A 22,805-nucleotide genomic window follows, 5' to 3' on the forward strand; every position below is an offset into this window, starting at 1 on the left:
TGGTTTTGACTTGGAATGCATCGAACTAGCACAGATTTCCTCCTTCTTACTTTCATAATGAAAAAGAAAAACTAAGACAATAAAGACAAGTGTGCTGAATTTCTTCTTCTGGTGCATTAAATCTATGGATCTTGAAAACTGCCTCTAGCTCCCTAAATAAAAAGGGATTTCAGAAACATTTCTGTATTTACTTTAACTGAGGTGCAAACATTATTGTTTGCATATATTATTTGCAAATTATACTAGAGATGGAGATGAAAATCAAAAGCATTGCCCCTGCGGTAACCAGCACACAAGACTGTGAAAGATACACAGGCAAAATACTCTGAAAGCAATCTAAAAAGTGGGGCAAATAACAAAGGACAGACAATGGGGAAGAGAAAGAAGGGGGCTAGAAAAGCTAGACACAGAACAAAAAAATCAATACAAGACAATTCTGTGTCTTAGATAAGACTAAGATGACTTACCTCTAGCTGGAAATTCCTTATGCTGTTATTAGGCTGATCTGCCAAGTAGCATAGTAAATCGGTTTATTGCTCCAGAAATTCCAAGTCTACATGTACTAACAGATAATTATAAATGTGTCCACTGAATGAGTTATCTGTGAAAGTGATAAACATGCTCTGTTTGGCTTCCCCCTTCCACATGCTTACTGTTAGAGAGACTCACCAACAGTTGTACCATCTTCACCCATAATGCACTTCATGGAGGTGATGATTTGCTCCACAACAGGAGGGGACAGTGATGTTGCATACACAGCACTGTGAGAGTATGTCCTGAGGTAATCAATCAGTTCCTAGAAAAACACAAGAGGCATCAGACATTGCCTTCCCAGCACTCAGAGAAGTGTTTTTATTTCATGTCTTAATCACACAACAAAACAGGCCACCACAAGAAACCTCCTTCAGAATGTCCTGGAAGAGAAAAAGGTATCTTAAGGACTGATTTTACAGTACTAGTAATAAACAGGTGAAAAGCAAACAGCAGGGACATGACAACTCATAATTATATCACAGGGCAAAACCATGTGTTGATCAAAGACAAATGCATATGACAGACTTTTTTAGCTAACACCACCAGCGCCGGATTGCAACAAGGTGTTTGCATTACTCAAGCTGTGCACAGGCTGTGTTTCAGAAGTGTTTATTATAATAGTGGGAGCATAAAACAACTGAAATAGTGGGGAGCAAGATCTGTAGGTGCTTATGTATCACGCTCAATATAATTGTTTCCCCACAAAAGTCACCAAACCTGGGAATAGGCCACAAAATATTTTCTCCCATTTATCAGCACAATATAAATAAAGCAGCAGGTGTAATTTAAGAGTGCAAGAACCTCAGCCTACCCCTCCTCCATTTCCCAGTTAAAAACACCTGCTACACTTGTTAGAAGGCAAAAGCAGGTCATACAGGAACAAAGGACCAACACACTGTAGATCTAGGCTGCTTGTTGTTAACTGTAACAAAACCACTCTGAAATACCCAGACCACTCCAGCAAAATATTATAAAGACCAGTATGAATGCCAGGACAGATTCTGTCTTCTCCTACCATAAAATTAATAATGATGGCCCTGTAGATAGCACAAGCTGGGAACATATTATAGAAATATGTGGAAGTGTTCGATTTTATGTTGCTGTCTGCCTAGAGGCAGAGTTAAATGAAAGGACGTTGTAAAGGACTTCGAAATAAACTAGGTAAGAAGATTTAAGGCCTCTTACCTCTGAAGCAATCCCTCAAACCGTAAATAAAACACAGTTGTGAAGGACTCTCAGCTGCTTCACCTTATGCCAAGGGAGTTAATCCCACTAGCTCACTACCTTTGGAAAAAAGATTAATATGGTGCTTTCTTCTGGGGAAGACATCAGAGTAATTTTAATCCAACTCTCAAAGATGAACATCTGCAAGTCCCATCTCCATTTGGATGGGCTGAAGTAATTGTCACTATTAGTATCTAAAAAATTATTGTCCTGGTAAGGAAAACTGTAGAAATTTACTCTCAAATAAAGCTTAGAAGCCTGATCTGAGAGATGCATTTGAGGGTATGAGAAAGGGGACACATGCAATTGTCTACATCATCCCTCCCAAAAGGAGGGGTTTGGCAAGGGCAACACTTTCTAGCAGTACTTTCCAGTAGAAGAGAGTCAGTAGCCAAAATAAAAACCCCACCAACCCAAAAAGGGAAGAAGTGTCTTTTTAGAAAGCAAGCTGTTTGAGTCCAGAGGGAATCAATTCCACCAGACTAACCCAAGAAGTGGATTTTCCTCCAAAGGGGCTGAGAAACTTCAGATTTTGGCATTTTTCTTGCAAATCTCATTAAAAGTAACATTAAGAAATCCCTGCTTCCTGGCTCCTAGCAGTTCCTAAAAAGATATTACACCACTACTGTACATTCTGCAAACCGAGATCATCGCTGACCATGTGAGAACTATACAATTATGAGGTATTTTACTGGACTCTTCTGCATTGCACAGACTTTCACTGTGCTAGACAGTATGTAAAATTATGAAACAAATGGACAATCAGGGTACTTGAGAAATAGATCAACTTTGAAATGCTTAGTGAAGGACTCTACCACCAGTCTGAAACAGCCATGAGATTCCCAGCTTTTTACCTTCTTGCCCCCAATGTATCCTCCAGCAGCTCCAAAGCTTTTGGTGAATGTTCCCATCATAACATCCACATCTTCAGGACTGAGTCCAAAGTAGTCCACTACACCCCGGCCACTGGGACCCAGGGCACCTATACTATGAGCCTCATCAAGGTACAGATAGGATTTGTACTTCTTCTTAAGGGCAATCACTTCAGGCAAACGGACTATGGATCCCTCCATACTGTTGAGAAACAGAAATTCAGTGTAAGTTTATTTAATGGTTGGGGCCTCTTTATAGAGCCTAAAGTCACTAAGCTTTCTTTTCTTCACTCTTTCAGTAATTATGAACACATAAAATTTGCTACATACATAGTGTTCTGCAGAGAGATGAAAGATAACTCCTCCTTGCACCTGGGGCCCAGATCTCTACTTTCTACCTGTTTAACATCTCTGGGATGCTGACATACGGACTAAATAGTAGCAGCAACAGTGAGTTAAGGCAAAGGAACGTGTTCAGTGACAATTTTATAAATGAATTATCTATTTTTACTTCCACCCTAACATCAGTATTCTGACCTGACATCTACTTACCTGTTGTTTTTAAGTTTAAGAACTGACTAGGCTCTCATTAGTAGCACTCCAAAACACCCCATTTTGTGCTGAAAGTCACTATGATTTAAATGCCTAACACAGCTAAGCCTACTACATGCTTCTACTCATTCTCAGCAAAACAGTCAATTTGCACAATTCCATTCACACTAGCATCACCCAGTGAGCACAGAAACAATGGAATGGACAAGCAATTTAAGACCTCGTCTCTGAAGTAAATAACCAGTTTAGATTAATTACTTTCTACTATCTAATCAGGATGTGGGAAGCACTGTGATAACACCAGGTGCAACTACATTACTAGCAACACAAAGTCCAGGATGTGATACATATATTGCTCAATTTAATTTGCAGATGAGATTAATGAAATAACTATGAAGTGACAATATTCAGAGTTTGATTTGGCAAAGGAACCCAAATACTAAGCAGCTAGATCTCATGTGGAGGGTCTTAGGAATATAAAGAATAGTCTGTACCTGTATATTCCTTCCACCAAGATAAGAATTTTTTTCCAGGGCCTCCGTGTACGAGGTTGCCCATGCACAATAGCATCTTTGAGCAGCTTCTCCAGGCTTTGCATATCTGCACCAGAAATTACTGTTAAATGGTACCAAAACAGCTACTAGCTTGAGCTTTGACATGACTAAAGACAGCAATACTCCAGAAATGCACAAATTGCTCCAGTGTGGAGGACAGACCATACATAAGTCAATAACCATGAGCTTCATCTAGCTGTGGGCCCACAGATGGAATTAAAGGGAATGAGTGACTGTATGAACTCCAAGGAAGTCCTCCATCATCCTAAGCTAAAAGCACAAGTTAGAGCATTAGGCATAAACAGCAAACAAGGAAGGAAGGGAGGTGGGGGTGGGGAAGGAAGGTATCTCATTGTGAGGAAAAGAGAAAGCAATTTAGGTACTAAGCATGTCCTTGTGGATAGAAATAACTCAAAAAAGAACAAGCAAGCTCAAGGACAATCAACTAAAGATAAGTAGAAGATAGACCAAAGTGCAGGACAAGAAGGGGAGCAAGTGTGCTTTTTTATTACTTTGTTTAAAACTGAAGGGACTGGCGGTGTGGAACAGGAAGCTACTAAACCAAAAACAGAAAAGGAAGAAAAAATAGCCACCCATGTAGGAATGAGGACAGTACTCACCATATCAGAAACTAGACAGATGAAGTTGTTAGTAGTAATGTATTCTGAAACCTTACTAGCTTTGGCTACGAATACCTGACGTGATCCTAGGAGACAGGACTAATGTGAGCAAATAAATACACATGAAATCAGTCCTGAAAAAAAAACCTGAGGAAAGGAGTGGAGACGGGAGTAATCAAACCATAAAAGCTGAAGTGCTGAGCAAGAGACAGATATAAACACTAGGGCATGAGAAAGAGGACAAACAATTGTGAAAAGAGGATTGGTAGGTCGACTAGGGCAGTTGTAGCAGCAAGAGGAGCTTGTGAACTAGAACTAGACTAGAATACAGCAAAACATGTCAGTTAATAGACTGTTAAAAGACAGCTGATGTTCAGAAAAAGACAAAGATGAAGTCAGCAGTGGGGTCCCTGCCTCCAGCAAATCTCTCAAGGAAGAAAGGACAAGTTTAGTGCAGTTAGGGAGAACAATGGAATATAAACTTCTGCTCTGATCTCTCAAGAAAGAGGGAAAGACTAGGAACTAGGTCTGACCTTAATAAAAAGGACAAACTGCAGAATGAGGTATGGAAAAAAATTAACACACTGAACAAGGATTAAGGGGGATTTTTCATTTTCTTCCATAACTGCTAAAAAGCAGAATATGAATGAAGCCATTAACATCTCAGGAAAAAGAAGTTAACTAAGGCAGCATAGAGTATAACAAGAGTAGGACTGAGAACACATACATAACTATGTATTGAACATCACCTTGACAGGCCAAGATCATTGCTTGCATTTTGCCTTCTGATTTTAATCTGCCACTCCATTCTCCTTCACAGATGCCCACCATCTATAAGGTTTCTAGAATATCTCCCAATCTCACCAGTGCTAGTTTGTACCCCATTCCCACAAATATCTGTTCTTCCCCATCACACCGGAGCTTCTAAGTCCTTCTCATACCCAGAACTATGTATATCATCAGTGTTCTCTGAAATTCTGGAACTGGATGCAATGTTCAGAAGTATGTCTGTACAAATGCAGAAGTTGAATGGAAAGCTTTTGTGATCTTGCCTAGCAATCAAGATTTATGAAGAGTCAAGGAAAAAAAAAACAAATCACTGAATGTTACAGTAAGCTCTACACTTCTGTAAAGAAAATTATTCAAACAATAGAGAGCAAGAGAGAACACAAAAGAAACAATAAGCACAGCAGAGGATCCACTATCAAGTAGGAGGAAAAAGAAAGGAAAAATAATTGCAGCCACCCAGGCTTTGCTGTCCCCACCACACACTTCCAAGACACCAAGAGTCATCATGATCTCAGAGATTGATATTATAAAGACTATTAGGAGCAGCTGAAGAATGTAGGGAGTGGCTTTACTAATCACAGACACCCAGGTACCTCTTTCACTGAGAACAAGAGAAGGAAACCCTAAGTATTTTTAATCTGAAAGTTATTCTAAATACCTCCTTTGGATGAAGCTGAAACTAGCAAAACAAAAATCCTGTGTATTTTGGAAACAAGTACTTAAAAAAGCAAGTAACTCAGTGAAATTAATCTATGCTTCACATCCCAAAAATTCCTTTTGTACTACATTGTACCAATGCATGGCTGTCTAGTTTAGCTAGGACATCTGCATCCGTAAACTTTTGTTACTATAGGATCATGTTGGCATCTGGTCCCAAAATTAAACTTCCTTATCCCCTAAATTGTAACCTAGACCACTACAAGATTGCATTACTATGTGACATGGACCGTTAGAATAGTCTAACCATGATGAGCTATCCAAGTAACAAGAAGCCAGATTAAAACACTAGTGCCCCTAAACTTGCCAAAGGGCAGCATGTTCCTCTTCACATGCAGAAGACGTAAGCCAGAACAGGTTCAGGATAAGAGTGTTATTAGTTGACACTGAACGTATCAAAAAATACCCAATCCAGGATTATTAAATTCTCAGTAGCAGCAATCTTCTGACCTTTCAGGCAACCAGCAATTGATTTCCTTGAATGAAACTGGATTCCAACTATTAGAAGATAGAAGAGGTTGTATTTGACGTATAGCATCTGCAGAAAGGCAGAGTTCACCATCTGATACTTACTGTTGTGCTTAAAGATTCGAATAGTTGCTCCTGACAGTCTTGCTCCGAGCACTAGTGATGCATGATTCAGTTCATCACTCAAAATCAGACAGCCCTGAATTAGAAGGGGAAAGAGGAAGATATTGAAAAGGTTATGTTTCACAGCCAAGCATGTAACACCTTTCAGCTCTGAACTGCTTAGAGAACATTTAAGGAAAGGAAAAAAAAAAAATTCCAACATAAATGCAGCTAGTTCAGGCAAGACTTGCTAAGAAACAATTCGTGGCCTTAGTATGGCAAATAAAAATACACAACTGCTGTTAACTGAAAGAACCCCTTAAGTTTTACTTTTCTCAGCAGTGGTGTAGCTGAATCTGCCTGAATATCTCATGTTGACAATTAGTACTCATCCCCCTATGCAGCCAGGTAAAACAGAGAGCAGAGCAGCTTGCTGCAGTTCCCTCAGCAAGCCTACAGTGGTTCTAGGAAACAGGCCACCAAAGTCCTAGATTAAAGACCTTATCAAAGTTGCACTATTTCTTACATTAGGAGGTAATCACTGACTAAACCCATGTGTGCTCAGTGGTACCAAAGAGACAAATTTTCTTTAATGAACAGAACTATTAAGTACTTTGTAGATGGAGGTAATGTAAAAGAGATAGGAAGTGAAAAACAAAACTGCAGAGTGAAATTGATAAGTTTTCTGAAGCCATTAAACATTACATTGAATTTGTTTGCCTTTTTCAAAAAAAAGGGAAGATACATCCTTGGACAAATATCAAAACAGGATACGTCTCTTTTGAGAGCAGCAATGATTACAGTTCAATAGCTGATATGCTGAACAGTCAGTCACAGTGTTATCACTGTGGACTACAGGAGTGCCTATTGGGGGATTAGTATGTAAGAGAACAATAATATTTCTAAATAACCTTGGCCCACTCCAATTACTGTGCAAATCTGCTGCAACTCCAGAAGTGACTCTGTTAAGTTAAAAATCCAGAAAGCATGTCAAGATACTGAAGATTTGACACTAAATACGTGCTTATTCTATGTTTCTCTATTAACAGCTGGTGGAGGGAAGAGTCAAGAACATTTGTTCTCTGCAATGCGAGTTACTAGAAGGGACTGTGAAAAGCACTGCCTACAGTTACACAAGGAGGTGTCACAGACAATAGGAGTATTTTCTCCACAATAAAGGAAATTCTGCACTAGAATTGCAATGTACCTAGAAATAGTCTACATCGTGGGAAAGCTTGACACTAGTTTTCCCCAGAAACTCCACTAAATGTCAAGTGTTCAGACTGCTGTTACAAGGATTCACACTGCATATTTCAGAGACTTTGGCATAAGAAGCATGGACATCTCCAACTAGCATTTGCTCTTTGGAACTACTATACCAGACAAGGAGTATGTATACTATGTCAGAGGGCACTGCTGTTAAACACTACTGTATCAAAAACTGAATATAATAATCCAGTACTAGTATCCTTCTTAAATGGTAAGAAGTTGAAAAAGTCATAGATTAAAAAAAGAGGAAGAAGAGATTAATAGTCTAGAAGGAGCTTCTTCATAAAAACAAGTACGAGCTTTTGGTAAAGAAAGAAAATTTAACAAATCGATGAGCGGCCTCTTTTCATCCCCCTGTAATAGAAGAGGACATTCACTTAGACAAAATAAATTAATTTAAAACTGAAGAGGAAGTAAAGATTCTAGTATTGTCTGCCACTAGAGAGAGGGCAAAGGATCAGAGAAGCCACTGGTACAGTATGGCAATCACTGATGATCATATGTAAAACTGAGTGCTGCTATTACAATGATGAGATTTCAGTTGCATTTATCAGCAAACTTACATTTGAGAGAGTATCCAGAAGACTAACACTAATTGAAGATTACACTACTGGTACCAAGAAAGACATATACCAGTGAAGATCAGACTTACTAATGCATCCTACAAGGCAGACACAGAAACTGAAGCGAATGCCACATTTTACCACAAAGTGCTGCATACATGACTTACATAATTCAGTCCCGAGGACTTAATTTCACAAATTAACTATACATGGAAATTAATTTGTTATCTTACAATCAAAAAAAGATCCTTCAAGCACCATTACTCTAACTCCATTATCTAGCATCTGTCTGTCAGTCCAGAGCTATGATGAAAAGCTCTGTGCTAAAGGCAGTACAGAATGCTGTTATTAGCTAGTTACAGTAACTACATTAATGACACTTACTCCAAAACAGGCAAGTTTCAGAGCCTAGTTTAGCCTCAAATGGTCTAACAACTTCTGACTATGTAATCCTCAAATCTCACATTATCTGTGGTCTAGACTCAGCATACTTGGCAGTGACTGTACTAGGCAGCTGACAACTTGGCTGTCAACAGTGGGTCTCTCCTGCTGGAAAGTGCCAGGTACAAAAAGACTTGTTTTTAGTGATGCTTTAACAGTGCTGAAATACAGCTTTCAGTGTACACCAATTATACGTGTTTGCAGCATCTGCTTCGTAGAAGCTGCTGTTAACAAGGCACAGTGAATAAAGATCAACTAGGTAATGCTGATGAAGCTTTTGAATTCCTTTTGCTAACCAATGCTGATCAGATTATGGGGTAGAGTTGGATCCTAGGATAGTCAAGCCATATTTGTTGCTATTAAAAAAGGATTCAGTAGCAACATAAACCAAGTGCTTAAGGATTCCAAGGAGGAAAACAGAACAGGTGGTCGAGTATTACATATATATGAGTAACTTTATTGCAGTGGTTTGTGTTTTAAGATAATTAAGTTGCAATATAGGTGCCCAGATACAATATAAATAATGATTAGCTTCAAATCATATCAGTGACTGTCAAAGAAACTCCTTCTGGCCAAATGCAGATGCCATTACTGATTATATTTGCCAAGTGTCCAAAAATTCATGTTCCAAGCAGCTTTGCACCTGCAGGACATGCAGAGAGACACAAGTACTAGTGGGGGAAGAAAAAAACCAAGAAAGACTGCCCAAGAGTTTAATCAAGCATGTGAGTCTCTGGGCTTTACTGAAGACTCTATCAAAGCATTGCCAAACAGGCTGTGCACACACAGCCAACTGTGTACTGGGTGGTGCCAGAATTCGGGATTTATGTGAGTCCTTATTCACAGACAATGAAGAAATCAAAAGTGTAGTGAGAAGCAACTTCAGGCAGTCAAAAAAAACATTTAGTGAATGTTCTGAACTGCAAAATGGTTCATTTGAGAAGAATTATTTTCTTCAGAAGAGAGCATTTTCTGTTTGGAGAATTCACCTGAGTATAAGGGCACTTCTGGTGTTATGAGGCAGAAGCTTCTTACTACTTTGAAGTGTACAAAAACTAAGTATGGTCATTACTACCACAGTAGAGACTGCCGTATCCATTTGTGGTTTAGTAAATATGCAACCTATGTGCATGAAAACAGGTATTCCATGCCTTGGAATTTACTGTTCAGATTCTCTCACTGATTGTAAAAACTGTTAGAGTTCAAATGTGAAAACTAAGGAGCCGAGTAAGGTGTCTCAAGGGTATTCTCTTAAGGTATTAAAGATATACAGTGGGATCCCCATACACAGAAAAAAAAAAGACTGAGTAACTTTGCAGTAATGGGCAATTTGTACTGACTTACAACAGACAGAAGTCTGCTTAAATGTATCTGACCATGTGTGTTCTGAATCCAAAGGGTGTCACAGAAATCATGAATCATTTTTCTGTTGAAGAGAAAATCGGGGAGATGTCGGAAGACAAAGAGCAGAATAATGCAAGTAAAAGGTATGTCAGGAGTAACATATGTTGTTCAAAATCATAGCACTGCAGAGGTATTTGACTCCAGAAAGACCTCTGAAGCACTGAATTTCTCTCTGGCATCGGACTCAAAAATGTCTTTCACTACGGAAAGCATCTGATATTTAAAACTTAACAGACCAAAAGAAAAGAGGCATTATGTAGACAGTGCTGCTTCTTTGTTACAAATAAAATAGCATGTGGGAAGACACTACAGCTAGTCAAGAAGAGATTCACCAGGAGGAAAAGTTGCGGGGAAAAACAAGGCAGCAGTTTTATAATCTGTAGATATCACAAGTGGGAGAATTTACAAAGTGATCTCAGGAAGTGGAAAAATAAGTAAATGAAATAAAGGGAAAATAATTCACTAAACAAGGACAAAGAATTCCAATAGGCTAGTAGTATTATGCTAACAATGAATCACTTTCAAAAGAGGAGGCAGTTCCAGTACTTGCACCATTTTACTCTAAGTAGGAGCTAACAGAACATATGTTTTGCATCAGAAGATGCAAAGAGGTCTCTTCCATTTCGTTTTCCAATAACTAAAAAAAAAAAAAAAAAAAAATGTAGCTTGAGATGCAGGACACAGGCTGTGTTGTGTACTGTTTTATGGGGCACACAGAAGACATCATTAGTCTTTACATTTGACCTTGCTTTTCCTCAAATAGCTTTTCTGCCAAGATTTTGCTCTTCAAAGGAAGGATTTTTCAGCTGTCGCTCCAAGATAATAAATTTTGTATGTACCAACATGCAATTCAGCTTATCTGTGTGTCTCACTGACACAGTCACTTCTCAGTCTCAAGAGCACCAAAATACTTTCAGCCAATCAGCCTATTAATCAGCCACCATTTCATATACTAATGAGTAGCCTGAGGAAGCAAGCCTTAACATGCTAGGCTCTCTCCCAGAAAGAGGTCTAGATCTGGACTGCTGCTGGTCCCATGGATGCTGTTTCCAAAAAAGATTTTTGCAAAGGTTAGAGATACATACTGTGACCTATAGTTTCCATAGAGAATATCTGCAGGGGTTGCCACTGAAGAAAAACAAAACCAAACAAGTAGCTTTTAAAAAACCCAACCAGCAGAATCTGTTAGATGAGTTTTTGCCAGTGACTTAAGCCATACCTTGCCAACTAAAGCAGGAATGTTCATAGAGTTGGTTGCAAACCCCATTCCATATGCCATTGCAGATTCCACACCTAGGAACCTGGCAACTAGCTTTTCCAGCTCCTCATGTTTGTCCAAGTTTCCTGCACATAAAATAAATGAGAAATTCAGAGTGAGGAGAAGCTTTCACTATTGCTATATTCTACAACAAGTATTTCCACTGGCCAGGCTGCTCTTTATTTAAAGGCCCATAAGGGACACTTAGAGACTTTGAAACATACATTCAGGGAACCTCCTATCTTGCTCCAACTTACCCATCTCCTGCCTAGTGCTGCACACCCCAGCTCCATACTGGGACAGAACTTTAGCTGCTGCTTCCTGGCAAGTCCCAGCCTTCTGTGCAAATCCAAGGTAGTTGTAGGAACCCATATTAATAATGTCCTTTATCACTCTCCCCGTGTACCTGTGTTTTAAAAACACCACAAGTTAGGACATGCAAAATTAAAAAAATTAACTACCCCAGAAAATTCTTATTTCAGTTTCCTAGAACATACACTGACATGTTAAAAATCAATAGCACCAACCATTAAATTACTTCAGTACTGCCCCTCATCATCAAACTGAAATGATCAGTGAAAAAGATGCTTTCCCTATCTTGCAGTCTTAAACTAGTTCCCAGAAGAGTTTACATTAAAAGGTGAATTTGCTATCATAACTAAAATTGCTTGAGGCTTCTCAAACTGTTTGTTGTTTCTCTGTCCCCTCTCCATCCCAGAAACATACAACTTTCTTTTCAATTACAAAATAAGATCTCTAGATCAATTAACTTGGCAGCCCCTCAAGCAGGATATCCTCTAACCACAGAAAGGAAACACATCTGACACTGCTGTGCTAACAATACGTGACAAGGAGATTAAGGAAGAAGTTTAGCGGAAAAAAAAGTTTTAATTGTTTTGCCCTTGAAAGCCAAGGAGAGACATGACCAGTTTCACCAAGTACCGTGCTGCAAACCTCTTCACATCAAACTTATGTCATTTCCAATTTGTAAAAATCCTTGTCCTTGCATTTCTGATTTTGTTTCTACAGACTACTGCAGTTCTGACTAAAAACAATCATGTTAAATTCAGTTTCAGGCAGCAAAGTTTACTTCAAGTGTCAGGACTGATTCCAAATTAACACAAAATCACAAGTAGCAGTGCAATCCAAAATATCTACTCCAGGTTCTGGTCATCACACACAAAAGTATTAATTTTATTATAAGCGTATGCTCATGAAATCATAGAATTGTTTAAGTTCAGAAAGTTCTTTAAGATCAAGTCCAACCATAAACCTAATACTGCCAAGTCCACAACTAAACCATGTCCGTAAGCACCACATCTACATGTATTTTAAATACCTCCAGGCATGGCGACTCAACCACCTCTCTGGGCAGCCTGTTCCAATGCTTGACTACCCTTTCCGTGAAGAAATTTTTCCTAATATCCAATCTAAACCTCCCTTGGTGCAACTTGAGGCCATTTCCTCTCATCCCATTTCTTGTTACTTGGGAAAAGAGACTGACACCCACCTCACTACAATCTCCTTTCAGGCAGTTGTAGAGAGCGATAAGGTCTCCCCTCAGCCTCCTCTTCTCCAGGCTAAACAGTCCCAGTTCCCTCAGCCGCTCCTCATAAGATTTGTGCTCTAGACCATTCACCAGCTTTGTTGCCCTTCTCTGGACGTGCTCCAGCACCTCAATGTCCTTCTTGTATTGAGGGGCCCAGAACTGAATACACTATTTGAGGTGCTGCCTCACCAGTGCTGAGTACAGGGGGACGATCACTTCCCTGCTCCTGCTGGCCACACTATTCCTGATACAAGCCAGGATGCTGTTGGCCTTCTTGGCCACCTGGGCACACTGCTGGCTCATGTTCAGCCAGCTGTCTACCAACACCCCCAGGTCCTTTTCTGCCAGGCAGCTTTCCAGCCACTCTTCCCCAAGACTGTAGCGTTGCATGGGGTTGTTGCGACCCAAGTGCAGGACCCGGCACTTGGCATTGTTGAACCTCATACAGCTGGCCTCAGCCCATCGATTCAGCCTGTCCAGCTCCCTCTGTAGAGCCTTCCTACCCTCAAGCAGATCAACACTCCCACCCAACTTGGTGTCATCTGCAAACTTATTGAGGGTGCGCTCGATCTTTTGCCCAGATCACTGATAAAGTTATTAAACAGAACTGGCCCCAAAACAGAGCCCTGGGGAACACCACTTGTGGCCGGCCGCCAACTGGATTTAACTCCATTCACCACCACTCTTTGGGCCCAGCCATGCAGCCATTTTTTTACCCAGCAAAGAGTACTCCCGTCCATGCCACGAGCAGCCAGTTTCTCCAGGAGAATGCCATGGGAAATGGTGTCAAAGGCTTTACTAAAACTCTAGGCAGACAACATCCACAGCCTTTCCCTCATCCATTAAGCGGTCACCTTGTCATAGAAGGAGATCAGGTCAGTCAAGCAGGACCTGCCTTTCACAAACCCATGCTGGCTGGGCCTGGTCACCTGGTTGTCCTGTACTTGCTGCGTGATGGCACCCAAGGTGATCTGCTCCATAACATTCCCCAGCACCGAGGTCAGACTGACAGACCTGTAGTTCCCCAGATTCTCCTTCTGTCCCTCCTTGTAGATGGGCATCACATTTGTTAACCTCCAGTCAGCTGGGACTTCCCCAGTGTCGTGTTTTAAGCCCAGTCAGCAACTAAGCACCACACAGCTGCTTGCTCACCCTCCCCACTGTGGTATGGGGGAGAGAATCAGAAAAAAAAAAGTAAAACCCATGGGTTGAGATAAAGGCAGTTTAGTAGGACAGCAGAAGAAGAGAAAGTAGTAATAATAATATTAATGATAAAAGAATATACAAAACGAGTGATGCACAATGCAACTGCTCACCACCCACTGACTGATGCCCAGCCAGTCCCCAAGCAGCAATAGCTGCCCCCTGGCCAACTCCCCACAGTTTACGTACTGAGTATGATGTCATATGGTATGGAATAGCCCTTTGGCCAGTTTGGGTCAGCTGTCCTGGCTGTGCCCCCTCCCAGTTTCTTGTGCACCTGGCAGAGCATGGGAAGCTGAAAAGTCCTTGACTAGCATAAGCAGTACTTAGCCACAACTAAAACATCAGTGTGTTATCAGCATTATTCTTATACTAAATCCAAAACATAGCACTATACCAGCTACTAAGAAGAAAATTAACTCTATCCCAGCCGAAACCAGGACACCTGGTTAGCCAGGACTGCTGATAAAGAACTGAAAGTGGCTTGGTGAGTACTTCCACTAGCTCCCTCAGTACCCTTGGATGGATCCCACCTGGCACTATAGACATGTGTGTGCCTAAGTGGTGTAGCAGATCACTAACCATTTCCCCTTGGTCTATGGGGGCTTCATTCTGCTCTCTGTCCCTGTCTTCCAGCTCAGGCTTAACAGAGTCAGCAGCCTTAGTAAGTAGCCAAAAGATTATACACAAATAATCACCTTGGTGGCCAGATGAGTTTCAAAAGAGCAAAATTCATCAATTCAAGCTGCTGAACAGCTCAAAACAAACACAATTCACTGTTCCTTTAACCTCACAACCTGCAACTTGCTCTTATAGACCCTCCATTTAAAGATAGTTGTTGGAAGCCTTTTCTTCAATTTTGACTCACGTGAATGTCCAGTTATAGTCATGGGAAACTCTCTCCATCATGTCCACTTTGGCCCCTGGCACACTGCAGATTGGACGGTTCCAGCTGTCCCGAATGCGCATGTAAAGGTTTCTGTTGTAGAAATTTTCAAAGTCCTGGTACAATGGGACAAAGTCCTGAAACACATCAAAAGCACTCAAAGTAAAAGGAAAATATATATTACAGCAAACTAGGAATAAGTTGTTTCTGTCATTTGGGTGTATTTTATAAATGGGGGGGCCGGAATTCAAGAAAACTCAAGAAAAAGTTACAGTTCTTCATCACAAGCCCTGAAACCAATTCCACCCAAAGGGTTTTTAATCCTGGAAATCCGTGCCAGTGCAAAATTATTTGAAGGTGAGACAGCAGCAAAACTGAAAAGATTTATCTGCTAGTACAAAATCCATCTGCTAGATGTGATTTCCAAACTTTTTCAACCTGTAAATCTACCATGCCCCAAGATTTCCTCAACAGTAGGTGCTTATTTGTATATAACTTAAGTAGCTCAGAGAATCTAAAAGCCATCAACCACAACTAGAAAAAACAATGATGGCATTAGGTCATGCTTCAAGTTAGAAAGCCTCAGAGAATTCTAACATATAGGAGAGGGAGTGCTGAAGGCAACACAGAAATTGAATTGGGAGCTCCTAATGACACAATGAGGTCTTGTTCTCTGAACTCAAATGGGACTTGAAATACCTTGGCTCTCTTTTCAGATCCTGCTGGGTAGTTGAGGAAAGCACCTCTCTCCAAATATACAATAATCCCCTTAGTGAAATGCATGCACATATAACCTTTGCAAGAGATTTGCATTCAACCTTCAGAGTTAGAGCAGAACAAGGGAACATGGAATTGCTTTTTGGCACCAAACAGTATGTATTGCTCTACTGAATACACAAGGAGTTTGAAAACTGAAGTACTCTGCCGTATTTTATTCTCTACATAAGAAATGCATTTAATATAGCAGCACTAGCATTATTATAGAGGTTACCATTAGAACTTTCCACAATTTTGTGTTCTGAATCTAAACTAGAAAGCTACATTATGGCACCTCTCTTCTGCACAGCTTACCGGCACTTCAGTCCCACGGGATTTCTTTGCATGACCATTTCCTGAATTGTAGCTTCCCTTCCAACGTTTTTCAGGAAAAGTAAGCAACTGTCTTGAATGGATAACACACAAGAATGTCAAACTAACTGTGACAGCAAGGACATCTGACCACTCCAGAATGTTTTTTTCTGGCCTACTTAAAATGCTCCGAAGTCATGAGATTTCCTTATTACTATTCAATTAAAAGGAAGTTTGACATTCAGTAGCGATAAGAATGCATAATTAATTTGCTACTGTTGGGAAAAAAAAAAAAGCGCCTTTTTAATAATCTACAAAAGGAAAAGGTACAATTTATGACAAAGCTAAGAGCCAACATAGCATTTCTTCCTGTTTTTCACAAGAGAAATGCAAACATGGTGAGGGCCATTTTATTTCTGGTGACAGGATAAGCAAGACAGAACATCTGTCTGGCCAAATATTACGGTGCCTGACATTCATACCACTGAAGCGAACCTGGGAGCATTTATGCCAACTTTTTAATAACAACTCAAACAAATGGTCACTGACAAACTTTTACTTACAATTCTCAACTGCAGGAAAAGTACTTTTTTCTTTACCTTCCTATTTGAATGATTTAACAACTTCGTCCTTTCAGTTTGGAGTAAAGTAACCATCTAGGTCCACCCCTTTGCATCCTTCTACCAGCAGCTGCACAGGAAAGTCAGAGCCCAAAAGTGCCAACTTCTAAGCAGATGTGGTTGGCACCTAAGCCCCCTTCTGACTTGCCTGTGCATAATGACATGCCAAAAAGGCACAAAGATATTAATTTTCATCATTTCAACTACAGACAAACAAACCAAATTTAGCCAGTGATTATATCCTCCATGGAATTACAAGTATGTTCTTTCTCAGCAAAGACAGACAGCAGGAACAAGATTTCTATGAGCTAAGGTACATGGAAGGGCAAATATTTCTTCCATGTTCATCTGCTTAAGCATAGTTTTGAATTATTTCACATGTGCCAGGTCTTGCCTGAAGGCTCTTTGTCAAGAGAGGTTAACCGGGGTAGTAGGTCAGCTAATACAAAGCTGTAATTCCCTAGAAAATCATTAGTTTTCTGAAGTAGCTACACAGCTCTATCCTTCCTCAACTTAAGTGTCTTGCGTTGTTCCAGGCAGAAAGTGGGTTTCAAGGCTGAATCACCAAACCGGTCACTTTTACAATGGAGAAAGACATCTTGGTATTGACAAATGCATTCAAGAACTTCCTTCATATATGGAAAGTTACATAGCTACTGTACTCTGTTACAAAGCGGTGATATGCATGACAGTACTTGTAGCAATATACTAAGAAGAACCCGATTCATAACACAAAACCAAAATAATTATCTACAAGTGTCTGAAACCCTCTGCGACATCATTTGTAGAGGGATGGGGGAAGTGAAGATATCAAAAAGAAACTGTCACAGTAGAAGATCAATACCTGAGGGACTCGTAATGTCTAATTATAATCTACTGAGATCCTTTTAAGCATTTTCAACTCCTCTTAACCATCTCTGCATGAGAATTCAGCTTTGCAGTAGTTATTCAAGCACACTAACTATGTGACCCAGGAAACAACTGAGATTTTTAGCTAAGGTTCTTGGCTAGGAGTGGAGGCTGGAAATGAGTCATTATGCCAACTCAAGCAGGTATGCCTGGGCTGATACAGTCCAATCTCACCTCAGATGACTGATCAGATAGAGTATGTTTTATTTTGAAATCCAAGCTGACAAAGCATGAGGAGTAACAAGCTCAACTGGTGATATAAAGACAATCACCCACAACAGGTTGACACCACCAAGATACGCAACGCAAGTATGATCTTACAAGCCAACAGTGTAACTAAGTTTAAAGTGATTTAACTGTGAAGTAGAGAAGTTCTCTGAACCTAATGGTTTATGATAAGGAAAAAAGGTGTCTTGAAAGTCAACAAGAATTCAAGGAACAAATTATGGGTAAGGGAATTAAGGTCTAAAATGGGACACTAACCTTAGTTTTTGGGGGTACCAAGCTGTAAGATTATAGCAAAGGGCTCCAAGTGAGGCATCAGCTTAACACCAGCCCCTTTGCTGTCCGTCCACCCGCCCCCCCCCCCCCCCCCCCCCCCCCCCCATAGCAACCCCCAGCTAGCTCTTACAAGAAAATTCCTTGGCATAGGACCGGCAAGAAGTGTTATTTTGGCATAAATCAAAACTGAATTGTCTATTTCCTCAGTAATCCTAACCCCACCAAGATGTTCTCATGATCCATGCATCTGTGAACACAAAAAAGAGAAATGGTAGGGATATCGTGCCTTTATAAACTGGTACTGACTTTTGGAGTTTGAGAGCCCTCTTTGGGAGCTGGCATACAGGACCAGATGGTTTGCCTGGTTGGTTTGGGGGTTGGGTTTTTTTGTTTGTTTGTTCCCCTCCCCCCATCTTTCTACAGTGTGGCATTTCAGATAGAGAGTAGAGAGGATAGTACACCAAAAAGATCACTTGAATTCCTCATGGAAATTAAATGTTTTCAATCTTTGAATGAAGAAAAAAACATTTGGGGAGGAAGGGGGGGCGAAATCTATCAATCCATACTATTTCAAATTTTTGGCATGTGCAGCCACAGTGCTGTACTGCATCAGTGTCCTACTGCTGGAAGCGATCACTGTCACCTTTAAATGGCCTTCAGAGCTTATTGTTATTTTTCCATTAAGTTCTCATCCTATTTCAGATCCAACACTCTTTCTAGCCATAACAGACCCTAAGAATATCAGCCTGAGATGGAACAGCTTCATTTGAAGGAAAAATATTCTAGGAGTGAGTTGATCCTTTGAGCAATCTTCAGAGTAAGCACAGTCAAACAACTGCAAAGGTTATACTGTTTCCAAAGGAGGAAGCAATAGCAACATATTCTTTCATTTGAATTCATATGAACATGGAGCTAAGAAATCCTCATCAGCTCCATTCCTGTTGATTTAAGCCTAGAACACGTCCCCTATTAGTAAGGTGATGCCTGATGAAGAACCTAAGTACTAGTGGTCTCCCAGAAGCCTGAAAGGCGTAACAGTTTCAAGAATGAAACAAGGGAACAATAAAGTTCTCCCTTGGGGTGCAGCACCTTAGCATAGGTGATCTGGGAATCCAAGATTTCATCATACTGTAGATTAATACTACAAGTGAAGGTCATAATGAGAGCTTTGTAACCATTAGCTTCAGGCACAGTGACATGCAAATGCAGCGATTATGCTGCTTTTAGAGCCAAGTTTTTACAGCGTTGCACCTAAGTTAACAAATGGTGCCATGAGCACCAGCTGGGCTTATCTGCAATTCACATAAATGTGTTCCCTGATAATGCAAAACTGAATCTGAATGGAAGTCAGGTAGGCAACTGCAATAAATTTCAGGATTCTAAAAGGAAGCAGAAAGACTAGTTCCATCTCCCTGCTACATGAGTCAAGAAAAAGTGGAGCAATATGTGGGTAGCCTTTATACCATCAGGAGGCCTCTGATGAGGTATACAGATACTGAGACAACACTGAGCAAAAGACTCCAGTTTACTGCCCCCGAGATACTCCTACAGCTGGATTCCGGTGAAGTGTTTGAAAACCCCAGATACTAGAAACATGTTCTAACTGGGCAAGCTACTGAGCATGAAGAGGTATGTTAGAGAGTTACCGGCCCCATTTGCACAGTTGCTCCCATATACAAAACGTACAAGGCAATCAACAGGAAAATCAGACCAGAAAAAAGGTAAAAGCAACTTTCATCCTGCCTATAAAATCCTACAAGCATTTTTAAGATTTAACTACATTGTGTGACCAGATATTACACTAAATCGGGTATGCATAAATTGATTCCAGAGTAATTGAGAATTGTTAATCTTGCCGCTTACCCATGCCCAAAACAGACTGATAATGCTTCAGAGAGGATGTGCTACACAACACTGGTTTCCAGGAAAAGCTCAGCTGAATATATTTTAAACAAAGCCAAAACTCATCAGACTATTTCCTGGAAATCAGTACTAGCAGAGCCTGTCCCTTTTCACCCTTTTGTGTTCCAACGATGAGCAAGTATTAGGTTTTCCTGGAATCAGGAATTTCAGTGCAAGGCCCTAATAAATTCCAAGAAATTTACCCACTGTCAGAGACAGTCCCAATACAGACTTGCTGGAAAGCCTGCTCTTCACATTAGTTTGGTCACTTTCAGTTTCTAGTTCTCATACACAGACTAAGATTACAATATTAAGTGACAATTTAAGGAAGGATTTGCTCTACTGAAATAAATTGTCCTCCAAAACACACAAAAACTGAAGGTGGCACTTTTTTGTGTTTGTTTTTAATACTAGATTTTGGACCTGAGTTTACGTTACGCTTTTAACTGCGATCACCTTCAGAAACACATGACAGAAAATCCACATATTTCAATTCCACGACTTTCAAAACAAGTTCATTCAGCCCTTTATGAAATACTTTCTCGCACTACATCATCTGTTTTGCTCACAAAGCAGGTCATCACACACTGTTCAGCTACACAGCTACTCCCACTGCCTTCACTGAGCTTTTCACCTAAGCAATTATGAACTATTTCAAAAAGCTAAAGCTAAGCCTTTTGCTTGATACTTAAGAAAGTCATAATCATCTAGCTGGCTCTTTTAAATTTAAATAATAAAAATATTACTTTCCACACAGAGGTCACAAATCTGCCAGGGACTACCCCAGGGTAACTGCAGGGCTCTTCAGATTTGTATATATTAATAAAAAAAAAAGTGCAAGTTCCGAGCCTTTTCAGCACACTAGTATCTGCACTCCCTTACCAAAAGGTGATTGGGCTGTCAGCCAGCAGCTTGAGAGATTCAAATATTTGAAAATCATGAGAAACCATTTCAAAACAAGTCATTGAGCACCTACCCCCCCGCTCCAAAATAAAACCTGGCTCCCACACTAGATATACTGCAACATGCTCTCATCAATTCATCTGCAGGCAAAGCTTAAAGCAGCAAAGTGTGAGGATAAGTACTGTATGTTCTAGACATCACATGATCATTTTTCTATTTGTCCAGTATCAGAAACAGCTATTCCAACCTAAGCACTAGAAACATGATTTGGGGAAGTACACTAGGCTGAGATTTCTTCAACACCAAAACTTTTTTAAACAGGATTTCCTATTTTTCATTCTTACACAATATTCACTGGCACTTCTTAGTAGCTCCATCCACAGACATCCTATGTACAAAACAAAACCAGAATACATGCATCTCTTCCCTGCCAGCCTTGACCAACACACAAACTCAAAGGTTTTCAATTCATCTGTCTGTGAGGTATACTTGTTAAGCAAATGTCTTTGAGGCTAAGATATAATGCCAAGTTAATTTATAAAAAATGTCAAGGCTAAATTTCATTTAGAAGTAGGATAATCAGTTGCTAACAAACTCTGTGCTTCAATGTCCTCTGTGACAATCTTTACCAAGAGCCTAATATCAATAATGTATTCCCACATTAGACCTACTGCCCAAGGTCCTTCTTTTGTACACTCACATGAAAGAGTCATGACTGCTCTCACAGAAAAGGACTACTGTAAGCGGTCTTGCACCTTATGTACTGATAACAGAGCAAGCATTTCACAAAAACTGTGCAACAAGTAAACTACAGTATAGAGTAATTGCACCAACACTTCAGTTACCCCTTTATAATCCTCAAGTACCATGAGTACAGACCAATATTTAAACCTTTATTCTGATGTCTTGGTAGATTTCTGCAACTGTTTGACTGTTCTCTTCTGTATCAACCTCTGGTTTATACACAGAAAAATTACAAGGGTGTCGTACTCAGGTGGCATAAGCCAGAGTAGCTCAAATGACAATGAATACATCAAGTTTCAAGTTGAGATTTAGCCAGCAATCCTTATTTGGATATTGTAACTCTTAAAAGGGATCCAAGATTTTTATTTCCAGATTCCAGAAGTCAGTTTTGGAAATAGTGTAAATTTAAACTCCTGTACTTTTAATCAATATGAAATACCTATTAGTCATTAAACTCCTATAAGAATGTTTCTATTTTGGAATTAAGTGCCTTACTATGAATCAGCTTAGTTCTACCTTACAAAGCTCACACAAAGAAGCTACTGTGAAGTAACTTCAGGCATTGGTTAGTTTACTGCATTTTAGTTAATCTACCATAAGATGACACGCATTTTACTCCAGTGCTACCTCCAAAAAAAGCCTCCAAAGAAGCCTTCCTTTTTTTCCTTCCCCTCTCCCACCCTTGATTATTTGTTTGCATTAGTGAGATGTCCTTCCTGCCCCTCCTATTTTCTGCTAGCCAACTGCTTGCACGGCTGCACAGAGAACCAGAAACTGGAAAACAAACTCCCTTAACATTTTATGAGCCAGATTGGCTCCCCAAAGCAGTTGACAAAAACAGAACCCCGATCAGCAAGAGTAAACCAATTCACTCCACCTTTGGAACAAAGCTCACTGGTATTCACACTATGCTAAGAGGGCTCACACTAAATGAGCAGGAAATAGCTTGCAAACTGCAAGTTGAAACAGTAGCCTTCTTAACAATAATTAATTCCTGTGGGGAATAAAGGCCTCAAAGTATTTTACAACTACTCAAAATTAGGATTATCTATTCCAGACTAACTGCTGAAGCAGGCAAGACTTTCACCTGGTAACAGAAGCTTTTGTGAATAGGTCTTATTATGAATTAATTCTTTCTAATTGCTATCAGCGA

At 40.1% G+C, this 22,805-nt stretch overlaps 1 protein-coding gene across 1 annotated transcript in view; it reads right to left on the reverse strand.

Annotated features, from left to right (window-relative positions):
* Nucleotides 1–22,805, reverse strand: part of SPTLC2 (serine palmitoyltransferase long chain base subunit 2) — an 82,735-nt gene that overhangs the window by 41,695 nt on the left and 18,235 nt on the right. The window contains exons 3-9 of the mRNA XM_075712633.1: nt 14,988–15,142; nt 11,625–11,773; nt 11,329–11,453; nt 6,436–6,529; nt 3,677–3,782; nt 2,613–2,832; nt 670–796 (exon numbers count right to left, since the gene is read on the reverse strand). Coding sequence (XP_075568748.1) covers nt 670–796; nt 2,613–2,832; nt 3,677–3,782; nt 6,436–6,529; nt 11,329–11,453; nt 11,625–11,773; nt 14,988–15,142 — 976 coding nt within the window. The remainder of the gene's footprint in view (nt 1–669; nt 797–2,612; nt 2,833–3,676; nt 3,783–6,435; nt 6,530–11,328; nt 11,454–11,624; nt 11,774–14,987; nt 15,143–22,805) is intronic.

The sequence above is a fragment of the Pelecanus crispus genome, chromosome 6 (assembly GCF_030463565.1).
Source record: "Pelecanus crispus isolate bPelCri1 chromosome 6, bPelCri1.pri, whole genome shotgun sequence".
NCBI classification, from domain to species: domain Eukaryota; kingdom Metazoa; phylum Chordata; class Aves; order Pelecaniformes; family Pelecanidae; genus Pelecanus; species Pelecanus crispus.